Raw genomic sequence first — 19,933 nt, forward strand, 5'->3', positions numbered from 1 at the left:
TTCAGAAGTTGTGGGAGCTTCATCACTGGAAGCTTTCAAGGAGAGACTGGACTGCCATCTGTCAGGAATGGTGTAGGGTCTCCTGCTTGGGGAGGGGGTTGGACTAGATGATCTCCAAGATCCCTTCCAACTCAAGTTAATCTGTTGGCCAAGTGTGAGTGGACAGACAAGGAATTTATCTCTGGTGCATAAGCCTGTGACAGGCATGGCTTTCACCCGATGGGAAATGGCAAACAAACCCATTATTTGATGAGTTATGAACAACAGTCAGCAGGATTCTTTCTGAATAACACGGCCACGGTATTGTTTTGGATGGTGCTCATTCTACGAATGGCACTTCACCTAATCCAGGATTTGAATTTGCCTTTCCTGATCCAATTCAGTTTCCTAAATTCTGCGTGTTCCCTTTTCACTTTGTGTGTGCAAGTTCCTAAGGTTCACTTTTTTCACACTCCATGTTCCATCTTTACATATTTTGAGGAGTAAATGACACTAATTTGAAGCAACAGGCCTCTTATCTAGAAATGCGAAATAAAAAGAGAGGGAAGTTTATTTACAATTTCAGCAGCCCAAGAAAGTATAGATAGTCCTCAACTTATGACCATGATGGAGACTGGAATTTTAAGCGTAAGCGTTAAAGTCGTAACAGTCACAAATTGAGGTACCCACCTGAGCAACCTGATTTTATGTTCTTTTTTGCAGCAGTTGTAAAGCACATGCCGCAGTCATTTAAAAAATTAATTATGAGCATTTTTTGCCAGAAACTTTGAAAAGTCCAGTTCCCAGCAAAAAAAACCCCACATAAATCATATGAACATGGAACCACCTGCAAAGATGAGCAAGTTGTACCATTATTACTGCAGCAAGATTAGCGTATGCGCAGGAGTGGAAAAATCAATACTTACCGATAGATTTGAAAATAATATATAAAATTAATGAGTGTGCGGAATCAGATAGATTAACTAGATTGATCAATGGTAAAAAAGATTCAGAATTTTATAGCAGTTGGAAATTATGGTACGATTGGGTCCAGAAAAGGTGGGATAGAATAGATATATGATGATGTATATATATGATGGCAAATATGTATGTATAAAGGAATGACTTTATATTTATGGTCAATAATCACATTATACCATGGTGGCAGGATTGTATATTTTATTTGTGTATTGGTGTATAGAATATATTAATAAAAATTATAAAAAAAAGTAAATTCAAAGAGTTGCTAAGCAAGTACTACCACAGTCCTTAGAAAAGCTCAAATATTTTATTGTGAAATTAAAGAACAAGCACCATAGTAAATTTGTACAAAGTTGCATAAAACAGGGATTTGTAGAGAAGAAAAAATGTTTTCCTGTATTTATTAAGGGAGGGGAGGGGTCAGCAGAGGTAGTTATTGAGTGTTTTGAGAGTTTCATCACTATCATAATATTTTTGTAACATTAAACCTGATTCTACTATATTTATTCTGCACTGCAGGACAAATCTTTCATCTATGGGGCATCGCATCAAATGCTTCGACACAGATGTTAAATTCTTGCCCTTTTTTTTTTTTTACAAGGCTAAACATTTCCATCGGCCTCAGTCTGTTTTCATGGGACTTGAACCCTGACCTACCATATAATCCTCATCCTACTTCAGGTGACTGCTAGTTGCAGTTCGGCAGTTCAAATCTTACTGGGCTCAAGGTTGACTCAGCCTTCTGTCCTTCCGAGGTGGGTAAAATGAGGACCCAGATTGTTGGGGGCAAGAGGCTGACTTTGTAAACCGCTTAGAGAAGGCTGTAAAAGCACTGTGAAGCAGTATATAAGTCTAAGTGCTATTGCTATCAGCCTCTCATAGGACAGTCCCAGATTACATCAAGAAAAATATTCAAGATTGGCCTAACAATGTGGAGAGGTGCTCATAATTTGTTGGTGAAGATTTATGAAATAAAAAACACCAACTCTTTCCATTTTCCACTCTTTTATACAGTTTCTCTCCTAAGTGGAACTTTAAGACACGTCCTCTTAAATAGTGGCTTTGCTTCATTTCTTGATATATTCTCTCTCCCGCGTGGATCAGCTCTTCAGTCCGCAGGTTTAGCATTCCTGAAGATCAACCAAACTCCGATATGTATGTATTTTCTTGGGGGGGGGGGAGGCGGGAATACTGATACCAAAAATTCATTTACGCTCATAGGACCTCCTATGGGAAACAAAGGCAGTGCCCTGTTTTAACCCATTTGCACACTTCAGGCATTTTTACGGTTCTTCCATGTGGATTTATTTAGGTTCGACGAGACGGCATTTCGAACGGAATGTCACTCCAGTCATCATCACTTCAGTATTTCACATACGGGTCTCTTTTTTGTAGTATCCGTTGTATCTCTGAACGGTCACTAAATGAACCGCTATAAATTGAGGACTACCTGTACTTCTATGATAAGCCACATCTGAGTGAAAGCTGAGGTTCTTTTCACAGTCCTAGCACTGATACAATTTCTTCCCAGTGTGCATCCTTTTATGTTTCTTAAGGTGACAGTTTCGCCTGAAGTTCTTCCCACACTCCAGGCATTTGAAGGGTTTTTCTCCCGTATGGATCCTTCGATGGTAAATATAGGTAGTTCTCTGACGGAAGCCCTTCCCGCACTCTGTACATTTATATGGGCTCTCCCCCGTGTGGATTCTCACATGTATCACAAGGCTTGATCTTCGACTGAACTTCCTTCCGCATTTCAAACACGCGTATGGTTTCTCCCCGGTGTGGGTTCTTTTATGACTTGTTAGGTGACCGCTCTGACTGAATCTCCTTCCACACACCAGGCATAAATACGGTTTCTGTCCTGTGTGCTTTCTTTTGTGAGCTGTAAGGCGACTTCTCCTACTGAATCGCTTTCCGCACTCCAGGCATTTATACGGTCGCTCCCCTGTATGAATCCTCTTATGATACATGAGATCCGAGGATCCACTGAAACTCTTTCCACATACCAGGCATTGGTACGGTTTCTCCCCGGTGTGAGTCCTTTTATGTTGCATAAGGCTAAAGTTACGCCCGAAGCTCTTCCCGCACTCGAGGCACTTATAGGGTTTTTCACCTGTGTGGATCATTTTATGGCGAATATAGTGACTGCTCTGATTGAAGCTCTTGTCGCACTCTGTACATTTATATGGTTTCTCCCCCGTGTGGCTCCTTACATGCTTGACAAGGCTGGAACTTCCACTGTACTTCCTTCCACACTGCAGGCACGAATATGGTTTTTCCCCCGTGTGGGTTCGTTGGTGTCTGGTAAGGTGACCAGTCTGACTGAATTGTCTTCCACATACCAGACACGTATACGGTTTCTCCCCTGTGTGGGTCCGTTCATGGACAGTAAGCTTACATTTGTGAGTGAAGGTCTTTCCACACTCTGGACATTTATATCGTTTTTCCATTGGGGGATTTTCTGGGGGTAAAATAAGCAACTGTTTCTGGCCTGCACCCTTTTCGCACTCATAAGGATTCTCCTCTTTATTGGGCCTAAAATGACTGTTCAAAGTGAATTTCCCCCCACAATTTATAAGTGCATATGTTGTCTCTGGGATGTATGGTGGGTGATGTAAAACAAGAGAGGAGCTAAGGTTGATATTTTGCCCATACTCTTGAAGTTCACAATGTTTCTCTTCAATTTGGTTCGTATGATATTTACCAAAAGCAGATTTTGCTTTGTCTGTTTTGCCATATCCGAAATGTTTTCCAACTTCTTCCCGTTGCTGAAGTTGCTGGGTTGGGAGGCCAAGGACTTCCTTGTGACTAGAAGAAGATTTCTTCCTTCCGTTTCTTAGACAGCTTTTCGCACTCTTTGGAGCTGCTCCCCGATTTCCAACCATCCCGTTTTCAGACTGGATCCCTTGAAAGAGCGCTAGGCTTGGCTCCTTGTTATTTTCATGCACCTGCCCATAAGCTTATTTGAAAAAAGAAAAAAAAAGTTCATTATTTTCATCGCAGAAAAATGGTTCACCTGTTATTTCTGCACATTACCTGGATTGTGTTCTTTGTATGTTTTTCTTACATACAGGTATTCCCCCAAATTGCAATTATTCATTCAGCCACCACTGAAACTTAACAGTGGTGTTTGATGAATGATATTTAACTCCCAAAGTTACAGCTTTTGCAGGTGTTATGATCCACACCTGTCTCTACCCTTTGCCAGTCACCTTAGCACATTAATTATTTTGGTTAATTATTAATTATATTTAATTTTTTTTTAATCACAAAAAAATGTTAGATCCATTATCAATTTCCAAGATTTTGCTGGGTTCCTCTTTGTCTGCCTAAAGATTTAATTTAACCTCAGTCATTATATCCTTTTGGACAATTCCACACTTATTTTCCTGGGGTATTTCTGGTTTTTTTTCCTTGGAAAAAACTATTCTTTCGTTATCTGAAGGCTGAATAATCAGGACCATGGGGTGTGAAGAACAAAATGTAAGAAGGAATTGCGGGCCTTTCAACTGATGCTTAACAGCAAACACAAGTTTTGAAAATATCCTACATTGTACAGAGTCCTTGAGTTACGGCTATAATGGAGCCTTCAAAAATGTCTTACTGGCAACTTGAAAGCATCTTTCAGAAACTTCACACTTACATTATATACTGATATACTTGGCCTAAATTCATGAGGGCATTTGAAAGTAGAGTAATGGATATCTTTATAATCACTAGACCAATGGTGGAGAACCTATGCCACACCTGCCAGAGGTGGCACTCAGAGTCCTCTCTCTGGGCACGTGTGCCATCGCCCCAGCTCAGCTCCATCATGTTTCTCCCGCAGGGGGGGGAGAGGGAAGGAAAGAGAGAGAGAAAGAGAAAGGGAGGGGAAGAGAGAGAGGGGAAGGGAAAGAGGGGGAAGGAAAGAGAGAGAGGGAAAGAGAGGGGGAAGAGAGTGAGAGAAAGAGAGGGAGGGAAAGAGAGAGGGAAGAAAAGAGAGAAGAGAGAGAAAAAGGGGGAAGAGAGAGAAAGAGGGAGGGAAAGAGGGAGGGAGGAAAAGAGAGAGGGGGAAGAGAGAGAGAGAAAGATAGGAAAGGAAAGAGGGAAAGAGAGAGAAAGAGAGGGAAAGAGAGAGGGAAGGAAAGAGAGAAATGATATTGTTGCTAAAAGTAATATTTCAAAAGCAGGAAAAAAAGGGGCATAAAAGTGCATTTATCGCATTTTTCTTAGAACAATTAGCTGAACTCTGCGTTGTTTCTCATTATTTTAGGTAGGAAAACCTCATTATTCAGGTTAAATTGCCGTGTTGGCACTTTGCGATAAATAAGTGGTTTTTGGGTTGCAGTTTGGGCACTCGGGCTCTAAAAGGTTCGCCATCACTGCACTAGACTATCTCTACTAATGTGAATATCACCTCCAAACCTAAAGAAATCTCTGAGAATCTCCTGGTAGAAACACAAACTGAAATCGAGTTTTCCTGGTAAAGATAAGAACTGGGAAGAGGTGGCTTAGAAGAAGTTCTTCTAAAGGTTAGACTCAGAATAAAATTGTTTACCAGCCACAGTTCAACCCAGCTCATGTGCCAACAATCAGTATTGGTGTCAAGATTGAACCATCTTTATTGCTATTTAACTTGCCAATGAACTGGGAGGAGGGAAGGGTGGAATGGAGTGCTGAGAATTTGCGCAAGGATCGTGGAAGCCTGGAAACCATCAAGGTTCATCACTCCATTTACTTTTAGTCTTCAAACAAGAAGCCCTAGAATGTCTTTCCGAGCACTTATGGCAACCAAAGACTTTCCACAAATACCCGAATCCAGAGCAAAACAGGTCCTTACCCAGAGCAGCCACATTCCTAGAATTCTCCAGCATGACTTCCTCATGCAAGGCTCTCTGGCTGGGATCCAGCAGCGCCCACTCCTCCTCCGTGAAATAAACAGCCACCTCCTCAAATGTTACTGAGCCCTGAAAATCAAAGGAAATGTTCCTCAAAAGAAATCCCAGAACGTTCTCTCCCACATTTCCAATATCCTAAAAGTGAGTTCGATAAGACAGAAAACGCTTCTTTCCTGACATAATGTACCACAAGAGTTTTATAGCTGTCTCTCCGACAATCCACTTGCCTGGTTAGAATTTCTTCCAACTACAGTCATCTTAATAGGGACGCAGTGGCTCAGTGGCTAAGACGCTGAGCTTGTCGATCGAAAGGTCGGCAGTTCAGCGGTTCCAATCCCTAGTGCCGTGTAATGAGGTGAGCTTCCGTTACTTGTCCCAGCTTCTGCCAACCTAGCAGTTTGAAAGCATGTAAAAAATGCAAGTAGAAAAATAGGAACCACTTTGGTGGGAAGATAACAGCGTTCCATGCACCTTTGGCGTTGTCATGCTGGCCACATGACCACAGAGATGTCTTTGGACAGCGCTGGCTCTTCGGCTTTGAAACACTGCCCCCTAGAGTTGGGAACGACTACCACATATGTGCGAGGGAAACCTCTACCCTTTAAAGTCATCTTGAAGACTTTGAAGAAGTGGGACACACTTTGTTACATCTCCAGAAAGATGAAAACTTTCTGGTTTTTTATTCTTCTTTGCAGAAGCTACCATTTTGATGAAATAACTGCATATTGCACATATATAACTTTTAACGGGATCTCCGTGGACATGTCATAATTTAACTGCTCTGATTTTTTTCATTTGTTCTGACTTGTCTTACTAATGCTTCAATAAAATGTAATGTTAAAACTAATTCCTGGTTTTTATTTATTTATATCTTGCCTTTATTATTTTTATAAATAACTCAAGGTGGCGAACATATTCAACACACCTTCCTCCTCGTATTTATCCCCACAACAACAGCCCTGTGAGGTAAATTGGGCTTAGAAAGAGAGTCACTGGTCCAAAGTCATCCAGCTGCTATTTGTGGCTAAAGCAGGACAAGAACTCATAGTCTCTTACTTTCTAGCTGATGCCTTAACCACTAGACCAAACTGTCTTTATTTCTTGCTAGCTGATTCCCGGGGTTTTCCACATACTTCGGATAGAAAAGGGTTTATCTTAAATAAATTAATGTAAAGGTAAAAAAGGTAAAGGTTCCCCTTGCACATATGTGCTAGTCGTTCCCGACTCTAGGGGGCGGTGCTCATCTCCGTTTCAAACAAAGAGCCAGCACTGTCCAAAGACGTCTCCGTGGTCATGTGGCCAGCATGACTAAACGCCAAAGGCGCATGGAACGCTGTTACCTTCCCATCAAAGGTGGCCCCTATTTTTCTACTTGCATTTTTTACGTGCTTTCGAACTGCTAGGTTGACAGAAGCTGGGACAAGTAACAGGAGTTCACCCCGTTACGCAGCACTAGGGATTCGAATCATTGAACTGCCGACCTTTTGATCGACAAGCTCAGCGTCTTAGCCACTGAGCCATCGCGTCCCTTTTAATTAATTAACCTTTTAATTAACTTAACCAATTACTAAATTAATATAACCAATTACAAGTATAAAAAACTTAAAAGCTCAACTGATTCCAAGAAAAAGAGAGAGAGGGGGCAGGTCCACTCAGACTTGTAAGATTCTGTTAATGTAACCCTACAAAGAAAGCGGTATTACCTTCTATACCTTTGGTTTAAAATTTGGTCTACCTTGGAAGGCTGCCTCTTCTGTAGCTTGTGCTTAAACCATCATCTTGAAAGCAGAATCAAGCTAAATTTCAACACTTGACCTCCTTAATAAGCTCTGTGTAGAGTCTCATGATACAAATGAACCCCCTATAGAACTTCCTGCTCTAATAAGGCTCCTTACCTGAAATGTTGTGGCTCCACCAGACAGAGGAGATGTTTCAGCGGTTTCCATCCACAACTTTGAGTTCTCTGTAATCAAGATAAAAGGAGACGGATGAAGAATATTTGGAAGCTGGATGAGTCAGTGATGGGGAAGCAGCGTAAATCAAAGCCGGAATGATGTGTAGAAGAAACGCAAGAATGAAATGACTTCAGGTTTCACGGCCTGCAGAAACAACTTTTCACTTACCAGGCAACAAGACCCGAGTGGGATCCTCCAACACTTGCTCCATAGAGAAACCAGAGAGATCTTCTCCGCCTTCAGGAGATACCGTGGCCATCTTCATTGGCTGCCCCTGCAACCTGAAACATAGCCAGGGTCAAGGAAGAACAAGAATGAAAATGATCATCGGAATAAGGGGATTCTTTTGTGTCTCCAAAGCTGGACTGTGTTATATCCATAGCTGGCGATTCCCTTGGGATTCCCTTTTCCTCCTTTGGAATAATCTAGGTGGGGAAAGAGAACTGTGGGACTGAAAATAGAATAAGGATAAGGATAGGAATAAGAATAAGGATAGGGATAGGGATAGGGATAGGGATAGGGATAGGGATAGGGATAGGGATAGGGATAGGGATAGGGATAGGGATAGGGATAGGGATAGGGATAGTACTAGACTAGACTAGACTAGATGAATAGAATAGAATAGAATAGAATAGAATAGAATAGAATAGAATAGAATAGAATAGAATAGAATAGAATAGTAGAGTCGAGTACAATAGAATAGAAAGGAATAGGAATAGGAATAGGAATAGGAATAGGAATAGGAATAGGAATAGGAATAGGAATAGACTAGAATAGACAAGTAGAGTAGAGTAGAGTAGAGTAGAGTAGAGTAGAGTAGAGTAGAATAGAAAGGAATAGGAATAGACTAGACTAGACGAGTAGAATAGAGTAGAGTAGAGTAGAGTAGGATAGGATAGGATAGGATAGGATAGGATAGGATAGAATAGAATAGAATAGAATAGAATAGAATAGAATAGAATAGAATAGAATAGAATAGAATAGGAATAGGAATAGGAATAGGAATAGGAATAGGAATAGGAATAGGAATAGACGAGACGGGAATAGACTAGTAGAGTAGAGTAGAATAGAATAGAAAGGAATAGGAATAGGAATAGGAATAGGAAAAGGAATAGAAATAGGAATAGGAATAGGAATAGGAATAGGAATAGGAATAGGAATAGGAATAGGAATAGGAATAGGAATAGGAATAGGAATAGAATAGTAGGAGCCCTGGTAACGCAGCAGACTAAAGCACTGTTATTAACATCAGCTGCCTGCAATTACTGCAAGTTCAAATCTCACCAGGCTCAAGGTTGACTCAGCCTTCCATCCTTTCTAAGGTAGGTAAAATGAGGACCCGGATTGTGGGGGCAATAAACTGACTTTGTATAAATATACAAAAGTATGAAGGCTATTGCTTAACGCATTGTAAGCCGCCCTGAGTCTTCAGAGAAGGGCGGCATATAAATCAAATTTAAAAAAAAAAATAGAATAGAATTCTTTATTGGCCAAATGTGATTGGACACACAAGGAATTTGTCTTACGTGTATATACTCTCAGTATTCAAAAGGAGAATAAAATACATTCATCACGAATAAAAAGATAGAACACTTAGTGATAGTCAAGGTTAGTAATAAACTATCAAACGGTACTAGGAAACAAAAACAATATAAATTGAAAGATACAGGCAACATGGTGATAGAGATAGATACTAGTAAGGAAGAGAAGAATAATAGTAATACAGTCTTGGTAAATTATTTGACAGTGTTGCGGGAATTAGTTGTTAAGCAGAGTGATGGCATGGGTGGGGGGAAACTATATTAAAAAAATATATAGAAAAAACTCTATAAAATGGAGGGTAACCAAAGTCTATCCAAAGTCTATTCTATCCAAAGTCTCTTCTATTGTTACAACTTGCATTTGGGTCTCCAAAACTGGACTGTTATTATAACCAGAGTTGGAGATGGGAATTCCCTTGGGGGTTTCCCTTCTTGCTGTGGAATAAACGGGGAAACGGGACTCTGGGACTGAAAGTGGAGGGAAGCCAAAGCCTCTTCTATTGCTACCTGCCACCTGCGTTATGAGGTGGACGACTAGTTAAAAGGAAAGGACGCCACGAGGAGATCCCCACGGGAGGAGATCCGCTCGCCTGCAGTCTCCTGAGTCTCTCCACCCGGCCCTCCCGCAGCAGCCAGCCTGCCGGGATCCTCCACACACACACACACACACACACACACCCCGGGAGCTCGGGCTCCTCCTTTTCTCGGGGCTTCGGCCAGCTGGGGCGAAGCCGCTGCAGACCGCCCGGGGTTCCACCGACGCCCGGCAGCCCAAAGCGGCGGAAGCGCTCGGCCTCTGAGCCCGGCGGATCCTCGGGGTGGCTCTCCCGCACGTCTGGCTCCGGCCCGGGCTTCCTTCTCCTCCTCCTCCTCCTCCTTCCCCTCGGGCTCAGCGGCGCTTGCTCCCGATCTCCTCCTCCTCCTCCTCCTCCGCCAGGCAATGGGGCTGCCCCCGCCGCGCCTACCTCCTCTCCTCTCCTCTCCTGCCCGGCCAGCCTCTCCGGATTCCCCTTTTCCCTTCCCGGGAAAAGCGGGATCGCGCTTCGATCCGGTCGCTGTAACCGATTCCCGGGGATCCGCTGCTCACCAGGAACGTCTCCGCCCCCCTCCCGGGACCCGAGGCGAAGAGAGCGAGCGAGTGAGCGAGAGCGCTTCTTCCTAGAGAGACGAAGCTCCGACAGCCTCTCGACCCTCCCTCCTTCGAAAGGCCCCCGGCGACCACCCCTCCCCGCCCCTTTGTTACAGGGGGGAAACTGCTGAGGGAAGCTCTCTCTCAGAGGAAAAGGGTCCAGGGAATGGCGTGGGAGCTACTGTGGTGTCAGAAGATATGATAACTTGTTATCGATATTATTATTTTTTTTCCACTGGCCCACATTAAAAATGAAATTCTGCTGCCTGCTCTGGAGAGAAAGTGTATATCTATCCAAACACATACATTATTTTTATTTTTTTTATTTTATTTGATTTATATGCCGCCCTTCTCCGAAGACTTAGGGCGGCTTACAATGTGCTCAGCAATAGCCTTCATCCTTTTGTATATTTGTACAAAGTCAGCTTATTGGCCCCACAAACTGAGTCCTCAATTTACCCACCTTAGAAAGGATGGAAGGCTGAGTCAACCTTGAGCCTGGTGAGAATTGAACTCGCAGTAATTGCAGGCAGCTGGTCTTAATAACCAGCTTAATAACAGGGTGCCTTAAACCCCTGTACTACCAAGGCTCTTCATACATAACACGTATATACACACATGCTATATATGCATACATATATTTACATAGCCCTCACATCCTGGACATAAATTGTTTCAACTCCTACCCGGCCTGGCCTAACCTCTCTTTTAAACTTTTTTTTTAAATTTCTAAATTTTAAATTTGTCTTATGAATTTGGGGTGTTTTAAATTTCGTTTTCCGGGCCAATTATTTAATTGTATTTTAATGGTTTTTTTTAGCATTTGTATTATATGTATTTTATTTGGCTGTTCACCGCCCTGAGTCCTTCGGGAGAAGGGCGGTATACAAATTTAATAAATAAATAAATAAATAAAACGACGCTGTAGAGCACTGCACCCCAGGACAATTAGACACAAGGACAGTTTTTCCCCCCGAACGCCATCACTCTGCTAAGCAAATAATTCCCTCAACACTGGGGAACACTAGAGGCCTGGTAGCTCAGCAGACTAAAGCACTGTTATTAACATCAGCTGCCTGCAATCACTGCAAGTTCGAATCTCACCAGGCTCAAGGTTGACTCAGCCTTCCATCCTTTCTAGGGTAGGTAAAATGAGGACCCAGATTGTGGGGGCAATAAGCTGACTTTGTATAAAATATACAGAAGCATGAAGGCTATTGCTTAACGCATTGTAAGCCGCCCTGAGTCTTCGGAGAAGGGCGGCATATAAATCAAATTTAAAAAACAAAAACAAAAACAGTCAAACTAGTTACTAAGTCTGCACTACTATTAATCTTCTCATCGTTCCCATCACCCATCTCCTTCCACTTATGACTGTATGACTGTAACTTTCCTTATATCCTTACGATTTATATTGATATTGTTTCCTGATTGCTGATTGCTTATTTGTACCCTATGACTATCTTTAAGTGGTGTATCTTATGATTCTTGATGAACGTATCTTTTCTTTTATGTACACTGAGAGTGTATGCACCAAGACAAATTCCTTGTGTGTCCAATCACGCTTGGCCAATAAAGAATTCTATTCTATTCATATATACCTGCATTTACATGAAAGCTGGGACATGACCACTGAAATAAAGACAAGGATAGAGAAAGCTCGAACAGCATTCTTCAAAATGAAAAAGGTCTTCTGCAGTCACATAAGCCTAAGATTGAAAACCAGGCCTGTCAGATGTTACATCTTTTCTATCCTGCTCTATGGAGTGGAGAGTTGGTCTCTGACAGAAAGCCACTTGAAGAGACTAGAAGCATTTGAAATGTGGATTTATAGATAGCTGTTATGTATAAGGTGGGTTGACAAAATCAGAAATGAGGAGGTGATAAGTCGCCTTGAAAAGCAAAGGGAAATCATCAAAATCATTAAAAAAGCACAAGTTAGACTATTTTGGACATGCGACGCAACACCCAGAAAAATACGATATACTTCAACTTAATCCTCCAGGGAAAGATTGATGGCAAACGAAGTCCAGGCAGAAGAAAAACATGGCTTCAAAATCTAAGGGACTGGTTTGGACAAAACTCAGCAGCACTTTTTCATGCAGCTGTTGATAAAAATAGGATTGCCAACATGATTGCCAATATCCGATGACGGATATGGCACAAGAACAATATACCTGCACCCTATACAAACGTACATACACATTTATACACATCTACACACACACGCACGTATAGATACACGTGTATGTATAGATGTTATCTATGTATATATACATAAGATGTTATGTGTGTATATATGTTAATCACCATCCATTTTGAATACGTAGCGGAAAGAGGAAGCTTGAGAGATCGCAAGGTTGCTGCTATATGGAACACAACTGTGACTGAATCTGGATGTTCTATTTTGGATACCATGAAGCCGCCTCGAAGAAGGTAACAAGGAAAACAGGCTGTGAAGAGGATGTGTAGTATTCCAGACAATTGAACTCACACCTCCTCTCCTCTTTGTACAGGTAACCCTTGAACTACAACAGTTTGTTTAGTGACCATTCGAACTTACCACTGTATTTGAAAAAGGGACTTCTGGCCGGCTAATGCTCGATGCTTGACAACTGACTCACATTTATGACGATTGTAGCATCCCAGGGTCATGTGATCCTCTTTTGTGACCTTCCGACAAGCAGAGTCAATGGAAAAACCAGATTCATTTAACCACCTGATTTTACAACTGCGGCGAGAAAGATCATAAAATGGGGCAAAACTCACTTATGAAATGTCTCACTTAGCAAAGGAAATTTTGGGCTCAGTTGTGGTCATAAGTCAAGGACTACCTGTATATTCTTAAGACGTGGCAGAGCCTGGAATTGCAGGGCTCCCTCACCAGAGGTTCTGAATCAGGATTGGACTAGAATTTGTCTGGTCTGACTGAAGGATTCCTGTCCTGTTCAGGGATCGGACTACAATACCCCCCAACCCCTCCCTACCTTCGGAGTGCAAGATGGAGATAAGCTACTTCTTTGGAGCATGGAGTTTTGTCCTCCACATCAGCGGAAAAGGGATTAATTACACATTTCACCTTTGGGGCTTTTTTTTTTTCCTTGTTAAAGTATCATCTTCTTGCACTCAGTCCCAAACTGTTCCCATAATAATCTGGAAACCAGCTCAAAGCAATTGTGAAATTAAACTTTAATTTTAGCATCTTCGGAACCCCAATAAAAATCACAGAAGGTGCTTTTAGGCATCCACTGGATCAAAGGACAGCTGTCAAAACCTTTGTCTGGGATGCCCACAAAATTGGAGGCTCATCAAAGAACTGCTCAATGCAATGCCATGGATTTTAAAAAAATGTGACAGAAATCTACATAAGATGTCATGTGCCGATTTATTTAATCTGTTTCCCTTTATTTTTTACAAACATTGAAGACAGCGAACATATCCCCCACACACCTTCCTCCCATTTTCCTCACAACAACCCTGTGAGGTGGGTTGGGCTGAGAATGACTGACCCAAAGTCACCTACATGCAGAGATGGGATTCTGCCGGTTCGGCATACCGGTAGCCCTGACAATCAGCTGAGACCAAACTGGTTCACTCCAACGATCAGTTGGGCCTGTTCGCCCACCCCTACACTATACCTACCTTTATCTCCTTTGTTCGAAGTTGCGCTGTTCAGCGTGCTAGCGCAGATTGCTGCACCTCAGCTGTTTTATTCACTGGAGCTGCAGTAGAAGGTGCTGTTTTCAAATGTACCGTGTGCGCGCGGATCACTCGTTTGGGCGCTTGCAAAGCGAACCGGTTGTTACGCTGGTTGAATCCCACCACTGCCTACGTGGCTTTAATAGCTAAGGCAGAACTGTCTCCCGCTTTCTTACCTGGTGTCTTAACCACTAAACTGTGGCCCACTACTGGGCCACGGCCTATCCGCAACTGGGCTGTGTGAGTGGTGGGCTGGCGCGCTCACAACTCCACTCGCACAAGCGCACACACCCGTTTACACAAATGAAGCTGTGTATGCACGCATGCCTGCTCCTTGCACAAAACATTCCCCACCCCTGGGCTGCCAACCTGGAAAAGTTGGGGAATCTTACACTAGACCAAACTTTTTTTTTTCCAATTGAGATGTTAAATCCCGCTTTTTTACAATCTCTCCTCCAACAGATTTTTTCTACTGCCGCAGAACTAAAGCTCTTTCCCCAAATAAGGAAAGTCTTCTCTCACCTCAGTGAGAAATGTCCTTCAGTGTCAAGATACTGCTGCTGTCAGGTTTCGATGTCATCTCAAATAAATTGCGCTCCCAAACAATTAATCTTTGCTGAAATATTCCATTTATTGAGTATGACAGATCTGGCCCCGACTTCGTCGCAGCCAATACTAACCCTCTGACTCCCAAACTCTTCCCTTTCCATTCCCCAATTCTCATCTTCTCATTGGCCATCTTCCAAGTCAGTCTCCCCAGCCCACAGGAATGTCCCCCCCACCATCCCACCTCCTAGGGGTATTTCTACAGAGAAATAAGTAGGTGAAAAGTCAAGCCTCGTCTTTTTATGGCAGCATCAGAATGCTGACAGCTCCCTTGTTCAGGGGAACAGCCGACATCTTGCAAATACACAGGACATCTCAACTCTGGATTGTTTTCCATCGTGGTTATTTTCCTGCCTGCTAAATATGGGCAGCTCCCCTTCTTCCCACAGCAAATGCCCTTGGTCTGAAGAGGGAAGAATACCTCTGAGGCATGCAGTCGGGCAAACAAGGAGCATCGACTAGCATATTTTTCAGAGTGCGAGGGAACCCAAAAAGTCCCTCATGTTTTAGAAAGACTGTGTCCTCAGTTACATCAGGCTGGCCCATTAGATTTTGCAGAGAAGGCTATCAGTTGGAACCTGCATCTGCCGAGACCCAAGAAACATGCCTTCTCTGCTACGGTGTGGAACTTCCTCCCCCAACACTTGATTTCATTTCTTGAAAGGCCCTCAAGTCTTGCTTATACTGCAAGGCCTGGACCTCCCAGCGAACCAGAGATTTGTCTCTATGGCTCCATTGCTGTGGGGGCCATTTTTATCCATCCTCCACTTATTTTGTTTTGATATGTTTTGATGATATGTATTACTGTAGGTTTTTTAGATTTTTTAAATATTTTATATTGGTGTTCTTTAGAACAGAATAGAATAACAGAGTTGGAAGGGATCTTGGAAGTCTTCTAGTCCAACTCCCTGCTTAGGCAGGAAATCCTATACCATTTCAGACAAATGGTTGACCAATCTCTTCTTAAAAACTTCCAGTGTTGGAGCATTCACAACGTCTGAAGGCAAGTTGTTCCACTGATTAATTGTTCTGTCAGGAAATTTCTTAGTTCTAGGTTGTTTCTCTCCTTAATTAGTTTCCACCCATTGCTTCTTGTCCTGCCCTCAGGTGCTTTGGAGAATAATGTGACTCCTTCTTTGTGCCAACCCCTAAGATATTGGAATACTGCTATCATGTCTTCAGCTGGTGCAAAATGCAGCCGCGCGGGTTGTGATGGGAGAATCCCGATACTCCCATGTTACACCCCTCCTGCGTGGTTTGCATTGGCTACCGGTTGCCCTCCGGGTGAGATTCAAGGTGCTGGTGTTGACCTATAAATCCCTACATGGCTTAGGACCAGGATATTTGGCGGACCACCTACAGCCAGCAACAACATCCCATCGCCCAGTTCGCGCCCATAGAGGGCCTACTTAGGGTGCCATCCGCTAGACAGTGGCGGCTGGTGGCCCCCAGGAGTAGAGCCTTCTCGGTTGGGGTGCCCACCTTCTGGAATCAACTCCCCTTGGAGCTCCGACTAGCGCCTGACCTTCACACCTTCCGCCGGGAATTAAAAACTTGGCTTTTCAAATCCCTTGACCTGGTCTGATGACGGGGTTTTAATGGGTTAATTTTAAATTTTTTAGATTTTAGTCTTTATTTTTATTGTGGCTTGTGTTTTATTGTTGTGAGCCGCCCTGAGTCCATTGTGAGATAGGGCGGCATATAAGCCGAATAAAATAAATAAAATAAATGTCTCCCCTCCTTAGCATCCTTCAATCTCAAGACATCTAGCGTGATTAAAAAGGCTAATTCGAGAGTGGCAATCCCTTACACACTGAGGGCAGATACATTCTGTCCCCTGCCCAGCCCCCAGATTTTGCTGGTTCCGGGACTGCCTTTGTCTCAGCCTGCCGAACAAGTCCTTCATTAAACTAGATATACCCAGTTCCTGAAACCATTCTTCATGTTTTAACCTCCAGTCCCGTAATCATCTTTGTTGCTCTTCTCTGCACTCTTTCTAGGGACTAGACATCTTTTTTATATCGTGAGGACCAAATCTGGATGCAGTAGTCGAAGTGTGGCCTTCCCAAGGCATTATAAAGTGGTATTAAAGTAGTTGTTTTATTTTTTGCTTGGTGCTGCCCAGAGTCACTTTTGGCAAGTTATATACATATGATTAATCGATCAATCGATCAATCAATTAATAATAGAAGTCGGGGAGCAAAGGAACCCTGATTGGAGAAAGCCAGATTGGGGAACATCAAAGAAAAATGGGGAAACAGCCACCTATCTGAGGTGTTGATGGCATCTCTTTGACTGGATGAAAAGTGATGCCAGACAAACCCATTATTTAATAAATTATGGACAAGCACAGACTCAGCAGGATCCTCTCTGAATGGCCACCATATTGGTTTGGATGATCTCATGCTTTGAACAGAGTTTCTCATAAGCACTGGATTTGAACTGGCCCTTACTGGTATGATTCAGTTCATTTAGTTCAATCTGGTCCCTCTTCACTTTGTGGTTTCAGGTTTCCCACGTTCATTCTTTTCACATTTCCTGAACAAACCCAACACCACCATTACAACTTCATGCTCTTGACTCCATGCTTCTATGACAGCATTCCTCTTGGAGGCTCTTTCAATCTTTTCTCCTCCTTTCAGGTGTTCCGTTCAACACATTTTCTTTATCAATACTTTTTCTTATAGAACATTTTTTCTGAATATACATTTAAGCCTCAACAAGTAGCAGCAGTTACCAACCCAGACAGATCTCGGAAGGTAATCTGGACCACCAGAACTTGGATCACCTGGAACATCAGTGGTGCAGGCTGGAAGAAAAGAAATCATTAAAAAGATCAAGTCATACTGCTGTGAACATAATGTATGAATTCAAATTCACCTCCAATAAATGTCAAAGTGGGGGTCAAAATGATATCCACAATGGCGCAATCCACCCTTCTCTCTTTTTATGTGCATCAAATTCAAATTCTACTTGTATTATGGCTTTGCTTGTTGGGTGAACAGATGAGAAACATAACATTCACTCCTCACTGATTAAAAGGCGCCAGCTGGCCCAAAAGGCACAGACGGTGAAGGTCAATCTATCCATTCAGTGGGGGGAAGAGGAAAGGGGAGGGGAGGTTTGCTGTTGTGCATGACTATCTAGTTGTTATGATCCTTGAGGAGGACCAAGCTGAGAAGAGATGCAAAGACATACATCCAAGAGAGAAAAACCCCCAAAGCTGCCAGTAGAAAAAATAGGGAGAGAAATCTACGGTGCAGACATCAGAACTGGCAAATACTCAGCTGGCTCAGTAGTGAAATCTGAACCGGTTTGCCACCAATTTGCTGGCTGGGCATGTGCAGTACGTGCCAAAAGGAGGCTTGGGAAGGTAAGTAGACAGCGAGGGGCGCACGAGCTTGGGAACCTTTTAAAAAACTTTTTAAAAGCATTTTTTACTACCGGTTCTCTGGAAAATGCTAAAATTAAAAATGCTTTTAAAAGGTAAAAAAGAGGTTCCGACGATCACAGCTCTGGCACACGATCGTCGGAATCTTTTTTATTTTTACTTTTTAAAAGCATTTTAAACTATTGGTTCCGGAGAACCGGTAGTAAAAAATACTTTAAAAAAGTTAAAAGAAAGGTTCCCAAGCTCGCGCGCCACACCCTTACTACTGCACACTTTTACTACCACAGAACTTTACGCCACACACTTTACTACCAGAGTAAAGTAAAGTAAAGTAATCGGTAGTAAAAAAGTGCTTAAAAAAGTTCCAAAGATCAGCTGAGTGATGCACAATTGTCGGACCTTTTTTTAAAAAAAATTTAAAGCATTTTTTTACTACCGGTTCTCTGGAACCGGTAGTTAAAAATGTTTTAAAAAATAATAATAAAAAAAGTTCCAACGATCGTGCATCGCTCAGCTGATCTTTGGAACTTTTTGTTTTACTTTTTTTACTACCGGTTCGGTGAACCAGTAACATTTTTTACTACTGGTTCAGGCGAACCGGCCCAAACTGGTAGCATTTCACTCCTGAGCCAGCTCCAGGACAGAAGAAGTGGCAGAATCAGATTTACTCCCCACACCCAAACCAAACCAAAAGAGATCATTCAGGAAGATCCCCGAGGAAAAAGGGGAAAAGGAGACCTCGGAAAGGCCTGTAACTCTGAAAGTGCCAGGTGAAGTGCACTGAACACTTCCTGGAGCCGTTGGGCTCCAGGAAGAAAGGAGTCATGAGGGAAAGGCAGCCCAGTGGTCTCCCAGGAGGCTGCAGAATCCCAGGAACAGAGGAGCTGCTGGAAGGCTAAGAGGAACCCTAGAAGTTCTAGAGGAGATGGCCAAGAAAGAGAATTCTAGAGACAACCAGAAGATGACCCTAGCGTTGCCCAAAGAGATGGTCTGGAAAACAGAAACTGATTTATAGTGAAGGGGTGGTTGCAGGAAAGAGATCTATTTTTCCCACTGTTTACCCACAGGTGCATTTACCTCAGAACTGAAGAACCCCGAGGCAGCCACCTTCTTTATAACAGGCAAAGACACCTGGGAAAAAGAAATGTTGGCAATGATTCCGATTCATTTTCAAGTAATGGAAAGGAAGCTGCCTTTCCTCAGGGCCACTTTGAAGAAATTTCAGCCTTTCTGTGTCCGTTTCGTTTCTCTCTCGAATGGAACCACTTTGGGATCTACCATTGTAGATCTTTGTAAAAAAAAATTCTTGGCCATATTATGTTTTTTCTTAAATGAATCACCTCCTTCTACACACCGCACATTTAAACTCCATGTAGCTTACTTTAAATGCACATATTTATCTTTATGTGAGTTTGCGCCTGTAATTTCTCTTAAAAACAGAAGCCAGACAGGAGCGGGTTTCAAAACCCGTCACTACCGGTTCTCTTGTGGGCATGTGTGTGCTTGCGATGCTTCTGAGCATGTGCAGAAGTGTCCAGGCAGGTGGGCGGAGCCTTCCGCCACTACAGGTTTGCCCAATCCAGAGCGAACCAGTAGCAATCCACCACTGAAGCCAGAGCTGGTATTGAAAATCTCTCTGCAGTTCCAGCAATTCTCACAAAAACAAAACACCTCTTATGGGAATCGAGGGCAGTGTCCCTTTTGCATTTTTTCCCACGCTTCAGGTATTTTCCTGGTTCTCCCACATGGATTCCTTTAGGTCTGATAAG

General features: G+C 42.8%; 2 protein-coding genes across 3 annotated transcripts in view; one reads left to right on the forward strand and one right to left on the reverse strand.

The window, feature by feature from the left end:
- LOC139311782 (zinc finger protein 850-like) overlaps positions 1 to 19,933 on the forward strand; it is a 300,225-nt gene that overhangs the window by 152,870 nt on the left and 127,422 nt on the right. The window lies entirely within an intron of this gene.
- LOC139311820 (zinc finger protein 570-like) lies at positions 1,948 to 10,027 on the reverse strand. Its single transcript, XM_070936341.1, has 5 exons — positions 10,018 to 10,027; positions 7,967 to 8,072; positions 7,739 to 7,806; positions 5,786 to 5,912; positions 1,948 to 3,922 (listed from the first exon to the last, which is right to left on the reverse strand). The coding sequence occupies exons 2-5, from the start codon at positions 8,061 to 8,063 to the stop codon at positions 2,466 to 2,468; spliced, it is 1,749 nt and encodes a 582-aa protein (XP_070792442.1). The 5' UTR covers positions 8,064 to 8,072; positions 10,018 to 10,027; the 3' UTR covers positions 1,948 to 2,465.

Source organism: Pituophis catenifer, unplaced genomic scaffold (genome assembly GCF_029215685.1).
Source record: "Pituophis catenifer annectens isolate HBS135680 unplaced genomic scaffold, rPitCat1.0.hap2 SCAF_2, whole genome shotgun sequence".
Taxonomy (NCBI): domain Eukaryota; kingdom Metazoa; phylum Chordata; class Lepidosauria; order Squamata; family Colubridae; genus Pituophis; species Pituophis catenifer.